The 13,094-nt window shown below is 56.1% G+C and overlaps 1 protein-coding gene across 3 annotated transcripts in view; it reads left to right on the plus strand.

The window, feature by feature from the left end:
• The first annotated feature begins 2,785 nt into the window (after window positions 1-2,785).
• PIP5K1C (phosphatidylinositol-4-phosphate 5-kinase type 1 gamma) overlaps window positions 2,786-13,094 on the plus strand; it is a 49,821-nt gene continuing 39,512 nt past the window's right edge. For all 3 annotated transcript variants that reach the window (XM_082298109.1, XM_082298108.1, XM_082298110.1), the window contains exon 1: window positions 2,786-2,966. In XM_082298109.1, coding sequence (XP_082154235.1) covers window positions 2,867-2,966 — 100 coding nt within the window. In that variant the 5' untranslated portion in view covers window positions 2,786-2,866. The remainder of the gene's footprint in view (window positions 2,967-13,094) is intronic.

Genomic DNA, 13,094 nt, shown 5'->3' on the forward strand with positions numbered 1-13,094 from the left:
GGGTCCCACTACTGTCCCATCAGCGGGGTGCCACACACTGGCCACAAACCTGCATTCCACTGCTGCCCGTTGCATGGGGATGGCAGCAGCTCCCATGTCGCCAGTGGCACAGGCAGTGCACCCACGGTGCCACCAAGCCCTGTCCCCAGTCTCCCCCCAAGACCTGGCGTAGGGCCTGCACCAGCCAAAGGCCAAGGCTGGCAGCAGGAGGAGCCGGCTCAGCCGGTTTCCGACAGAAACCAGCCCGCACCTGGAATGGCCCCGCAGGGAGAGGCAGTATCTGGGCAGAGCTGACCATGCCTCAGCCCGACACACCCAGCACCGGGCACGGGAAGCACTGGGAGCCCCACACCGCTCCTCACATGTACCGTGGCAGCACCTCCCAGGGGTTTTAAAGCCAAACAAAGCCGAGCTGTGCTGGAGCAGCTCATCCCACTGCCAGGTCCCCAGTTCGGGGCTGTGCCTGGCCCTGAGTGACGCCACCAACAATGCCCGCCATGGGGACAGCAACGAGTCGGAGGATGGGACACACTGTCCACCTCAGCCGTGCACACAGCCAACCCCACCACCCATAATGTTTCCCAACCCCTCCTCCCCTGATAGGGGTCCTCATCCTGAGAACCTCAAAGCCTTCCTGGGATCAGCGAGGTCCCTGCTCTCAGCCAGTGCTGCAAAACCACTCGTCGCTTGTCTGGTCCTGACCATGCAGCACCGAGGTCCCGGATCCCTCCAGAGGCTGCTCTATCCCAAACCCACCCGAAGAGCAATGGGCTGATCCCGACCCCCTGCTCTGGGAAAAGGTCTCTGGAAGGGCTGCTCCGGACCGAGTGTAAATCAGCAGCACAGAGGCACGTCCTCCAGCCGTGGGGCGTGGAGCTGTATGTCCCTACTATGGAGCAGAGCTCCAGGAGGGTCAGTGGGTCCTGAAGCCACCCAGAGAGAGACAAAGCATGGCCGGTTCCCCAGCTGACAGCACGACTGAAAGCCAGAAAGCACGGCCGACAGATCCCGGGGGACAGAATTAGGCACTCACCGAGCCTGGGATCCGACCAGGAAGGAGCTGAGCTCCCGGGCTGGTGGCAGTGGTGTCACTCCAGGGTGCCTTGCGTAACCCTTTGTAGCCCAGACTCTGCCTGCAGCGGGGAAGGAGCAGGAAGGGGGTCCCGGGGCAGCTTGCCGGGCACAGCAGGTCTCCCGGAGCGCTGTCCCTGGTGTCCTCCACCGTGATGGTGGCTCAGCCACCTACACTCACCGCCCTCCCAGCGCTGCACCGGGACAGGCTCACAGGATGCTGGTGGTGGCGGTGCCTGGAGATAGGGGTTCCTCCCCCTCAAAACTCCTGCCCTGTCCAGGCAAGCAGTGGGACTTTGCCCCAGACTCCCAAACCCTCCCAGCGTCACCCATTGCCCCAAGAGAGGACAGACACGGGGGCCAGCCTGAGGATCCCTGTGATGGCTGGGGAAGCTGGTGATGGCTGCTGCCCCCTCTCCTCCCCTTCCCTTGCCCCTGTCCGCACCTGGGGACCAGCTCCCCGTCATGCCTCGTCCTGCGGGGCCGCTTTCCCGCGGTGACAGCGATCAGGTCCACGCCGCGGGTCTCCGCCTCCCGCCGGGGCCGGTACCGCTCCCAGCCCAGCGCCGAGGCGGCGTGGGGGGACCAGTTCCTGCGGAAGCCCCTGGCCCGCAGCCGCCACCCCGGAGCCGGGGCCATGCCGCCGCCTGCCCCTCCGCTCTCTCCTCGGCACCGGCTGCTCCAGGCCGAGCCCCACGGGGAGCCTGGAGCAGCTCCCGCCGCTCCCCAGGACCAGCCGCAGTCGGGAGACCCTCTGGCGGGGGCCGGCGCCGCCGAGCAGCCTCATTAGTGCCGGTGGCTCCAGCGCTGCCTCCTAGCCGGGGCTACCCGTCCGGGACATGCGTGGCCCCGGGGCCCGGAGAACCGGCGGGGCCGGCCCGGGCTGACCCGCGCCCCGGGGCTGACCCGGGCCTGGGCCGGGCGGCGCCACTAGGTGGTGCCGCGGGGCCGGGAGGAGCCGGGCCCGGCCCAGGCCGGGAACCGGCGGCGCTGAACGGCGCAGGGACCGCGCAGGGGGAAGGGAACGTGTCCGGGTCCCGGTGCACGGCAGGCCCGTTCTAGCCCAGCGGATTGTGTGGCTACCGGGAGCTCCCGGAGACGGGAGGGGTGGGGGGGGGTAGTAGGCGGCGCCTGGCACCAGAAAGGCCCCTGGAGGGCCCCGGTCCAGCGGGGGCAGCGCCGCAGGAACCGAGCCGCAGCGGGCCGGGGGCGCGACATCTGCCGCGGAGAGCTGGCCACGCCCCCGGCGGAGCCAGAGCCCCGCCCCTCCGCCCGAACCCCGCCCCCACCGTCACGGCCACCTGCAGGCCGCGCCCCCGCTGCCATGGCGACCGGCACACTCCCCGCCCCCGGAGCCCCACCTCCACTGCCATAGCAACTCCGGGCAGGCTCCGCCCCCGAGGAGCCCCGCCCCGCTGCCATGGTGACCGCAGGCCTCGCCCCCCGGCCCTGTGGTGTTTCCCCCTCCACCGGGGGTGTCGTGGCCGCCGCACCGTGAGGGAGCGGCGGGAGTTTCTGCGGCCTCCCTTATTCCCCCCCCCCCCCGTCGAATCCCACAGCCCGCCGGTTATCGCGACAGCCCTCCACCGCATCGCAATTAACCCCGGCGGAAGAGCCCCGCTGTGCTTCCGGCACTGGTCGGGGCGTGTCTGGCCGCGGCGCCACCCGCGTTCTATGGTCCGCGGCGCTCCCAGGGTCCCCCGCGCCGCGGCCGGTACCCGGGAGGAGCGCGGCGGCGGGCGCTGGCCTGTCCGGGGCCTGTCTTGCCCTGGGGCTGCGCCTGCCCGCGGCTGCCATGGAGCTGGAGGTGCCTGAGGAGGCGGAGGGCTCGGCCGCGGCGGGTGCCGGTGCCATCACTCCGGAGGCCGGCGTGGGGGGACCGGACGCGTCAGGAGGTAACGCGCCGCGAGCACCGGGGGCTGCCGCTGGCTGTCCCCACCCGGCCGAGCCCCGGCGTGTCCCCGTGTCCCGCCGGCTCGCAGTGGTTCACCCCAGCCGTAACCCCGGCCGGGCCCCCCCGCGGGGCTCTCGGAGTGGTTCGGTCCAGTCTCCCCCCTCCCCGTAGTGCGCCCCCCCCAGACACCGCGTGGTCCCGTCCAACTGCTGCTTCCCTTCCCCCCTTCTCCCCCGGCCCCGGGATGGTTTCGCCCCCGGCCCGGGACACCGGGGGATACCGGGGATACCGGGATGGGGCTCCCCCTTCTCTGCCCTCGGGAGTCTCGGAGCTGCGAGGGGCAGGGGCAACCCCCGGACCACCCTGCGGGGCACAGGCTGCCAGTCCCTGAGACTGCTCCCAGCCCCGGAACCGACCCCGGCTGGGCCTGGAGGGCCGTGGCGGGGCCGTCCTGCCCCGTCCCCTCTCGGGGTTCGCTCCCCGGAGATCACAGGGTCGGGCTGGAGGGGTTGGTCGGAGAGCCGGGCAGACCCTGGCAGCGGGGGCGGGGACTTTGCCGCCGGCCGGGGTCCCTCCCGCCGGAGGGGGCCCGTTTGTCAGGGCCCAGAGCGAGCCCCGGCCCCGCAGCGGCATTAGCAGAAGGTTTGGGGTTTCTGAGTGGCAGGATAGATCCATGGGGCTGTGCCTGTAGACCTGCCCCCGCCTCCGCTGCTGCCTAATTATTTCTAGTTCATTAACAGCCTCAGGATTGCTGGCTGAGCCGTGCTTGTGATGCTGAGCCGTGCTCGTGATGTTCAGCCCCGCTGCTGCCGGGCTGACACGTTCCTCCGCGGGCCCGACGCGGAGCTCCGGGCACCTGCCCGAGTCCGGGGTGCTGTGTGATGGGTTTGGCTGTGTGATGACAGCGATCTCCGTGTCGTCAGACCTTTAAATGAGCATCATTAGATCTTCTGAGAACCAGCTAATTACAGTGGGAGCCGTGCTCGTTTCGCAGATGTCATCTGCCGCGCCGGGGATGTGGGTGTAGTGTGTAACTTTGGGTAAGGTGCCGAGGTTTAGGCTGAGGGAAGCTGTCCCCAGCCATCCTGCTGTGGTTCCTCAGTGCTGCAAGGAAATGCAGGGGCTGGCAGCCTGCAGCCTGACTTCCCAAGGCTGCTTGCCATGCTCCCACACACCCTTGGACCTCTTTTTGGGAATGTTCTCCCAGCACGAGGAGGGCTGACTGGTGATGCTGAGGGAGTGAGAGAGAACCTCTTGCTGATCAGAGTCACAGAAGAGTTTGGGCTGGAAGAGACCTGAAAGCCCATCTTGTTCCACCCTTCTGCCCTGGGCAGAGACACCAATGAACAATTAAAATACCATTTGTCCTTCTCATTTCTCAGTCACCTTTCTGGTTTTTGGGAAGGGTAGAGGGTTGTTGCTCAGGACTAGGCAAAGTGTCTATGGAGACTGCTGCTCAGGAAGGGTTTAAGCAGGGAGCATGTATTTTTCTTCTTCCGTGAGCAAGTAAACCTGAGTTTATGAACCTGTAGGCTGTCTTACCTTACGCTGATAGTAAAAAAGATGAAACGGAGCCAGTAATCTCACCGATGCTTTGATTTCTCAAGTCAAGTTGCTTACTCCTCACTTGGGTAGCATCCAAATTGTGTCACTTGGCCTCAGCTGCACTTGCAGCTGGAGCTCCCGGGGGGCTGGGGACAACGTGCACAACAGCAAATGAGTTTTTGCTGGAGAAGAGCAAACCCCGGGAGATGGAGGTGGCCTTTGGTGGGCTGTGGGAAGGCACAGTTGCACCTGCAGAGGGTGGGCTGTGCTGCGGGTCTGGGGTTGTCACTGTGCTCCGTGGTCTGAACTGGGTGACAAATCCCCATATTGGCCTGTATGCCTTCGCTGCTGTGTGGAGGTGTTGAAGTGCCCGTGACCCACCTACACGGGTGATTTGTGCTGCTCCCCTTGTGCTCACTGCTCTGCATGTGCTGCTGATGAAGGATCACCGGCGCAGCTGAAACCTGCTGCCTGGCTCCTGGCTGGAGAGGAGCCATCTGGGTGCTGTGCTCTGCCTGAACAACGTGGCAGGGTTAATCCAGACTGTGGGTCAGGCCAGCATAGACCCTCCCCAAGCCCTCAGTAATTATAGTAAAATTACCAGTTTGTCTGGTACAGGAATAAAACTGCATGGAGAAGGGCTGGAAGGCGGTGAGACCGTGGCAGTAGGTTGACTTAAGGTACAGAGTGTCTGAAGGGAACTTTTGGAAATCTCATGCTTTAAGGGAGGAAACTTCACTTACTGCCAGCAGCAGGGCTGTTCATTCATGAACACGCAGGCCCAATTAGTCCCTTCCTGAGACCTTGGCTTCAAAATTTAAAAAGTTTTGTGACCAACTAGTTGAAAAGGGAGTTTTAAGATCTAATGGGTGCAGATACTTGCTGTGCCTTCTCCCTGAATCTGTACCCTCATGCCCTGGGGAGGGACTGCACGGAGTGTAAGGGGCTGCTCCAGGGTTCCGGTGAGCTCTGGGCAGGAGTAGAGGTGGTGTGGGGAGGTATGGTGCTAGGGGTGACAGGTGAGCACTGGTCTTGTTCAGGCTGGGGTGCCCTCATCCCAGGGATGGTTGGGTAAGCAAATGGCGCATCACCATTCCTCTAGCCAGGTGCAGTCTGGAGACACAGGATCTGGAATCCTTTTATCCAAGGATGGTCAAGTTATGGGAGAGCTGTTACTACAAAAGAACTGGCACTGTCCAACTGTTGGACAGCAGAACTGGCCTTCACCATCTCCCTTCTAAAGTGGGAATTCTCAGTCTAATAGGGAAGTAAAGTTGACATCGGATTTATTTCCATCGGTCAGGTCTCCTATTACACAGGTTGCAGTCTGCCAATCACTTATGGTCTAGAGCTGGAGCAGAAGCCTCCAATGTGTTCTTCAAGGTTGGATTCTAATGCTTTAGGGAGCTGAAATGATATGACAAGGATCGACACTCTTGTTGGACAGCTGTCTCGCTGTACCTCAGGCTGAAGGAGCAAAATGAAGATCCCAGCCAGGTGTGCTGTGTGCTGGTGGCACCTGTGTGGCTGTCTCCGAAAAGCACTGGGAGGGCGTTGATTGCGACAGCCCGGGAACGGTATTGCAGCTCGTCCCTCTTAGCAGTGATAACTTTGAAGTGACTTTTGAAGGGTTGCTGAAAGCAATTTTTTCAGTGAGGAGATTAGAGATAAGAGAAGAATTCCACCCTGTGGGGCATAAGCAGTTCAATTCATACCAACGTGATGGAGAGGGGAAATTGAAGAGAGCTTATCAGCTTGAGGAAAAATCAAATGTAAACATCATCCCCAGCATGATTATGGTTCACAGCTTAGTTGGATGTCACATGCCTCTGTGCCGTGAAATGGTGCTGGCGAGGATGATTACAGAGGGAGTCAGCCAGGCAGGAACAGGCAGAAAAACACCCCGTGCCTTGAACTCTTAAAGACCCTGCAGTTGCTTCACAGTCAATAAGTCACAGCTCAGCTGCAGGGAAGGAGGAAGGCAATGAAAATAGAATTCAGGCTGCTCTGGAAAATTAATTGTTCTTTAAGATATGAATCGGCTGGAAGCACACAGGGAAGCTGGGATGATGGAGCCTGGGAGCTGGGAAGGGCAGTGTGGACAGCAGGCAGATGTGGGCACTGCCCAAAGGATGCTGAGCCCGCCTGTATTGGTGTCAGGGCAGGCTGGAGAGCAAGTCCCCGAAAACACACAGGACGGGGGATGATTAGTCTCATTTTCATTAACCAGCATTTGGCATTGACCTGTATATAACAGCCCATTCCACCACTGCTGGGCCTGAGGCTGGCAGAGCTGCCACTGCCTCATCCCGCTTGGGAGGCACATGGGCATCTCTGGAAGAGCTCCTCAGGGAATGACCTGAGTGGATTCAGTATGAACAGTGTATAATTTGGGAACTATTATTGAAGTGATTCACTGACATGACCATTATGGGCTCTTGCCAGATGCACAATCTTAATAAATACGGTTTTCCCATATCAGGTGGTTATAGCCTGAAAAGCAGCTGCAGGAATTACAGCACTCTCTTCCTTCATGGACACATCTTTCAGTTAGCACCAGTTGACTCCAGAAACAGTCCTGCCATGGCTGTGTGATACCCTGACAAAGACTTGAGAGCCCTTCTCGTCACTTGCTGCTTCAGCTTTGTCAATGTTTGATTATTCTCATCCATCCTTTTGGCTGCCAAGGATAGTCCCATGTACCATGATTAGTCTCTAGAGGCCTGGCAGGTGCCTCACTCCCGACATGGATGCGGTACCATGTGCTTGCTGGGACCTACTGATATGAGATCAGTTCATCTGTGTATATGGGAACTGCAGGTGTTACGTGGGGGTCAGTAACTTGTGACTCAAAAAGGAGAAACCCCCGCACCTTTTGCACTGCACTGGGGAATGTCAGAAGTGGAGTGGGAGGGGGAAACGTTTGCTGATCCCGGTGCAAGGAGGGTTGGCTTCGTTTAGGTGGAAGTGAACACTCGATGCTCCCATCTGCAGCACGGGGAGGGAGCTGCTGCCCATGTCGCTAGCAGGAGATGCTCCCTCTGGCATCCTGGCTGCAGGAAAGTAGGAACCAAAGCAGGTCCTGCCTTCCCCAGATGGTGTGATCCCATGGGTGCACCCTCACGGATCTCCCCTGGGTCCCAGGGAAGACAGTGGGGGCAGCAGGTATTGGAGCAGGCTGCCAGTTTTGGGAAACACTCTCTGGTTTAACACAGAGGCCTTGGCAGCTCCTTTTTTCCGGGATGGTTATGTTGGGAGAGAAGTGACTCAGAATGTTTGAATCACAGGATCAAAGAATGGTTTGGGTGGGAAGGGACCATCTCACTCCAGTCCTTTGCTATGGGCAGGGACACCTTCCACTAGACCAGAGGGTGCTTCAAGCCCCATCCAGATTGGCCTTGAAACTCATAAATAGTGGCAGAACAGCAGGTACCAAGGTGGGGTGCTTCCTTTCCCGTTAAGTCATTCCAAGTCTCTAACCAAGATCTCTAATAGCCCATTTTGATTTGTTTAATAACCCAGTGACAGTGTTGCTGTCCTTCACCCATCTCCCAGGCCTACAAGCTGGGTCACCTAATGAATGTGCCCAATAACATAATTTTTTAGTCACATTGGTTGTCTGATCATGTCTGTGGGGCCAGGCAGAAGCTATTTTTAAGCCTTGTGCAGGTGCAAAGCCCTAGTTGTTTGGTGTGGGTTCCCTGTAAGTACTTACTGTTAGATAGATAGACACACCTCTGTGGTATTTCACCTTTTCTAAATCCATGGTGAGTGCAGGAACTCAAAGGAGAAAAGTCCTGTTGTGTTCTGTAGGTCTTTGGCAAAGCAGAATTCCTGGCCAGGCAAGGTCTGGGTGTTTGCTGCTGGCTGAGGCTGCCTGTGCAGCCGCTCGTGTTTTCCTCTAATGCTGGGATGAGGACACGCGCCGTGCTGAGCCCCTGCTGCCGGCTCTTCCACCACGGGAATGCACTCACAGCCAGGAAAAGACATGAGCACAGCAGAGAGGGAAATCAAGGCACTGCAAGGGCCTAGAAGCCAAAGGTTGTTCAATGCTGAAATAAAACAATAGCACAAGAAAGAAGAGGCTCATGTAAAAAACCAAACTTGTGGCCTGTGTGAAGTGGGTTTGGTCTTGATCCCCATCAGCACAAACCTCAGCAGAGCCCAGCATTGCTCACCTGCCTGCCTGGGGAGGATGTGCCAAAGGGAAAGCCAGCTGCTGGCTGTGCCAGGCTCTCCTCCTCCTCTGGGGAGAACAGGCAGACTGAGTCCCTAGACAGGAGCCTGGCTTCTTCAAGAGCCCTGCACAAGCCAGTGATCATAAGGTGATGTTAGGGCTTTTCCTTCTTAGGTAGGTCTTTGAAATACTTAGCTCCTAAGCAGCCTGGCACTTGTTTGTTTGACTTTCTCAGTGATGCCAATAGCTGGGTTAACCTCCAGACTTTCTGGAAAGCATTTTTGTAATTAAAAAGCTAAAAGTGATTAGAGCAGCTTTTCTGTTACTTTGTTTCCTCATCCACATATTTAGCAGAAAATGCTGTCAACCCCTAATTAAGTGTCATCGTCCTCCATGGTGTGTTCTTGTGGCTTCCCCAGCTTACGTGTGGGTTTTGGCACTGGCTTGTGGTGAATTACCAGGCTGAGTCAGAGGACTTGCTGTGGTGGGGAGGAAATCTAAAGCTGGCAATGTGCTGGGTTGCCCCAGTGTTCCCAGCCCTGCCCATGCCACTGGTCATCACTTACCATGATGTGTTTTTGTCTCACAGCTCTGGGGAGAGGCTGCGAGTCCCTTTGCTTCTCTTCCAGCTTTCTTTGAAAGCTGCAAGCTTTCAGCTACAGCAAGCCTACTGCTCTTTCCTAATTCAATTGAAAAAAACACAGATGTGTACAACTAGGGAGCCAGTGTGTGATGTGAAGGGTTCTCTTAAATATTTACTGTAACACAGAAGCAGGCTGGACTACGCCACATGTGAAGAAGAGCAGTGTTCTTTTATAGCATGAAGCTGGCGTGTTCTTTACAGTGGCACCTCTGGCAGATGCCCACAAGAAGTGCTGTCCCTCTGGATAACTGCTTGACTTTTGATCTGGAGTTGCAGGAAACAAACTTCACTGTGTCCAACCACTGCCTGTGTGGTTTGCATTCAGTGTGAGGAGTGTAAATGCTTTGCAGATTCGTTAAAGGGGCCCAGTCCTCATCTCCTCTGTAATCAGCAGAATCTGCATGTTCTCTTTGCAGAAATTGCTACTAGAGAGGGTGGGACAGACTTCCTGGGAGAAAAGAGAAGTTGTAAACGAGCTGTTTGCCTTCATCTTGAAGACCTGCCTGTTTCGTGAGGAGTGCTTGAAAGGCAAGGGTGCACATTCCAGGAGCACAACTGTAGCTGCTCCTGCTGCCCAAGGCACTCCTTGATCCAAGAAAGGGAACCAGGTCATGGCCCAGGGTTTGTCACAAGACCAGCCCGGGTAGATCCATGTCCATGATTGAAAGGGCCTGGAGATTAGCTGAGCATGGGAACAGCACGGGCAGCAGCTCCTGTCTTTGTTCTGGGTGAAATAGCCCAGTCTCCCGAACTGGGAGGAATTAATGGATTACAAGACGAGGGCAGCTTTGCCTTGTTTGTGGTCATTAAAACGCAGCAGCGCTGCTGGGATGCTGCCACTGGCGCCATTGCTGGTGGGGAGCTCGGTCAGACTGGTCAGACTCCACAGAGCTCAAATGCTGCTTTTCACTTTACTGCATAATGTTCCACCTCTCCCAGCCATGCAGGGGAATGAGGTTTGGTTCAGCTTCTGCCAGGTGCTCCAGCTGCCGCTGTTAGAGCTTTCCTGCTTCTGCTCTCCTGTGGGAGCTCTTGCATGGGTCTTGGTGGCTCCTGCAGAATGAGTTTTCATGCTCTGAGGGCCCATTTAGGCACAGCAGCTGTTAACTCTTCATTTAAACTCAGTAATGCTTTTTTGGACAAAGCTCTGTCAAACTGCTGACTCTTCACATTCAACTTGTCTGCGTTCCTGTACCATGGCAGACACCTCCTAATTTCTTTTCCAGAAGATCTGGGAGCACTTTGACCTCAGCCATCTCCTGGAGGAAATGCAGCTCACCAGAGGAAGGGAGTACTGGGCTGGGAGCCAGTCAGGTCTCTACTCCTTCACTGAATTTAGTAAATCAGAGTAATTCCCCAGCTGTTTCATGTTTTTTCCGTAGGAGAAGAGTTCTGCTGCTTTTGGGGCCAGGGGCCTGGGTTCACAGTCATTTAGCAGGGCTGGTGTTGGAAGCCTGTCCTTAGCATGACCCAAACTTCGGGCACATCAGGATGCTGCCCTTCAAAATGGGCATCTTGGATGTGTCAGACTGTGCTGGTGACCATGTTGTGCTTCTGCAAGAGTAGAATTAGTCAAGATTGTTTTGCCTGCTCATTTTCTGCCTGACAAGATGTTGTTTAAATTGCTAGTTAGACTTTTCTTTCCCTTGGAGTTAGCTGTTCTCAGTTGCTGCCTTATATTCTGTCACCCCAAGTAAATGAAGATCCAGATTTCCGGTGGCTGAGGCAACCACTGAGACCAGTGAAGTGCAACCTGATGGAGTTGAGGACTGACACAGAAACATGTGTCATCTCCATTTGAAAGAGTATTGTTTGCAAAGTAGTCTCTTGGGAATTCAAGCTGGATGCCCAAACTTGCGTTCTGCTTCCCTGGTTAAGGCTGGATTCACTCCACCTGCATACCCCACCTGGGCAGAGGGGTCTTGCCAACCCTAGGTGAGACAGGAAGGCCAGGGAGGAATGAGGTAGGCAGAATAAAAGCAATTCTCCTGTGTATTTAAAGCAGGGGTAATGTAGGTCACCTTAATCTGCTCTCCCTCCTCCCTTTCCTGCAGGATGGGAGAACATCCCGGCCACGTGTGCTGCAGGGTGATGATGAGGGGGGACCACCTTCATCTTGCTGCTGGGGAGCATCCTGTGACCTTGGGAGGCTTTTCCACCTGTTTATTACCTACCAAAAAAATCAGATATAGCTCTCCAACAGTATGGCAGAACAGTCTTGTTTCTGTGCAGGAGATGAATGACTTCAAAGTGATTTAATTCAATTATTTCAATCATTTTTTGGGGTGGAATTCCTGATTTGTAGATGGAACTGTGATTCTGTTTAAAGGGCAAGTCAACAGCATCCTCCTGAGCGCTAGGAATTTACCTGGTTTTTCTCCAGTTGTAGTTGGGCAGCAGTACAGTCACAGCACTGCTTCAGATGCTGTTCAGTGCTGGTCCTGTCAGCCCTCCAGTGATGGAGTTGGCTCAGAACAGCTGTGTGTGGATTTTCATCTCATTCAGGGCTGTCTGAGCTCAGGTAATTCAGGCCACTTGGCACCAATCTGAGCAACTTGAGTGGGAGCTATTTGGGTTGGTGCGTTGATACAGCTCACAAAGCGTTCAGAGCACTTGAGTATTTTTATGTAATTGGCAAGTTTTGAGAGGTTTTTGTGAAGTCCTTTCGAAGCTCAAGACTCATCTCCTAAGTCCTTTGAAGCTCCCAGCAGACCGCAGTGCTGGAAACCATAGAGTCATAGAACTCCTGGGTTGGAAGGGACCCAAAAGGATCATTGAGTCCAGCTCATGGCCCTGCACAGGAGACCCCCAGGAATCCTACCATGCCTGAGAGCGTTGTCCAAACACTTGTGAACTCTGGCAGAGTTCAGGTGACCTCAGCTACCAACAGTGGTGTATCCTGCTTTGTCAACACAGCTGATAAAATCTTGGGAGTCCCAACAGCTGAGATGGGACATGGCTGGTGTCTGCCCTTGGAGCCTGCTCGGTTCTGTTGCCACTTTGTCCAAAGCGGATCCTACAGAGGCGCAGCCCGACTTCAGTCAGTTGTCACCTCTGGTGTCCATTGATTTTACTTGAGGTCCTGAAAAACTGAGGGATTCAAGAAAAACCTTCAGGCTTGGCATAAGGCCTAGAAACACACATGTGCATTGTACAAAGTAAAATGAAGGTGATGAGCTGGAGCCTGCCATGGCCACTGGTTGGGTCTTCCCATAAGATGTGCAGCTCTCTTCCCAGTGTAGGGCTGGGAACTGGAGCTCACCCTGGCTTTGTGACACCGATGGTGTTTGCCATGTGGGTTAATGGGTGGAGAGGGAAGAGTCCTCTGCAAGGCAAAAGTGATGGACTTTGTTAACTGCTCTAAGAAATCGGGGCAGATCTGGCCGTCTTTGTGCTGCCGTGTCATGTTTGGCACATTCTGTGACCTGGGCTAAGACACAAGGAAATATTGCCAAAGCCTCTGCTTTGAGCAAGATGCAGCAGCTGAAGACAAAGATCCTGAGTAGTTTCTCTTTCTGTAGTTTCTCTGCACATGTGATGGACCAGATTTTGTGGATTTTTCAGTATAAAATTGTCCACTATTGCATTTTTCAAAGGGAGGAAGCTGGCTGAAATCCTCCTCTGGCTGAGTGCTCCTTCCCTGAATGTGCTGATGGCACTTCAGCAGTCACAGTCACTCCACTTGGATGCTGATGTGGAGCTTGGTTGTCTCTCTGCGTTCTTGATTCCACAGTTTCTGTCAGTGTAGCTGGTTCTGCATCCCT

This window comes from Coloeus monedula (assembly GCF_965178545.1).
Source record: "Coloeus monedula genome assembly, chromosome: 27".
NCBI lineage: Eukaryota > Metazoa > Chordata > Aves > Passeriformes > Corvidae > Coloeus > Coloeus monedula.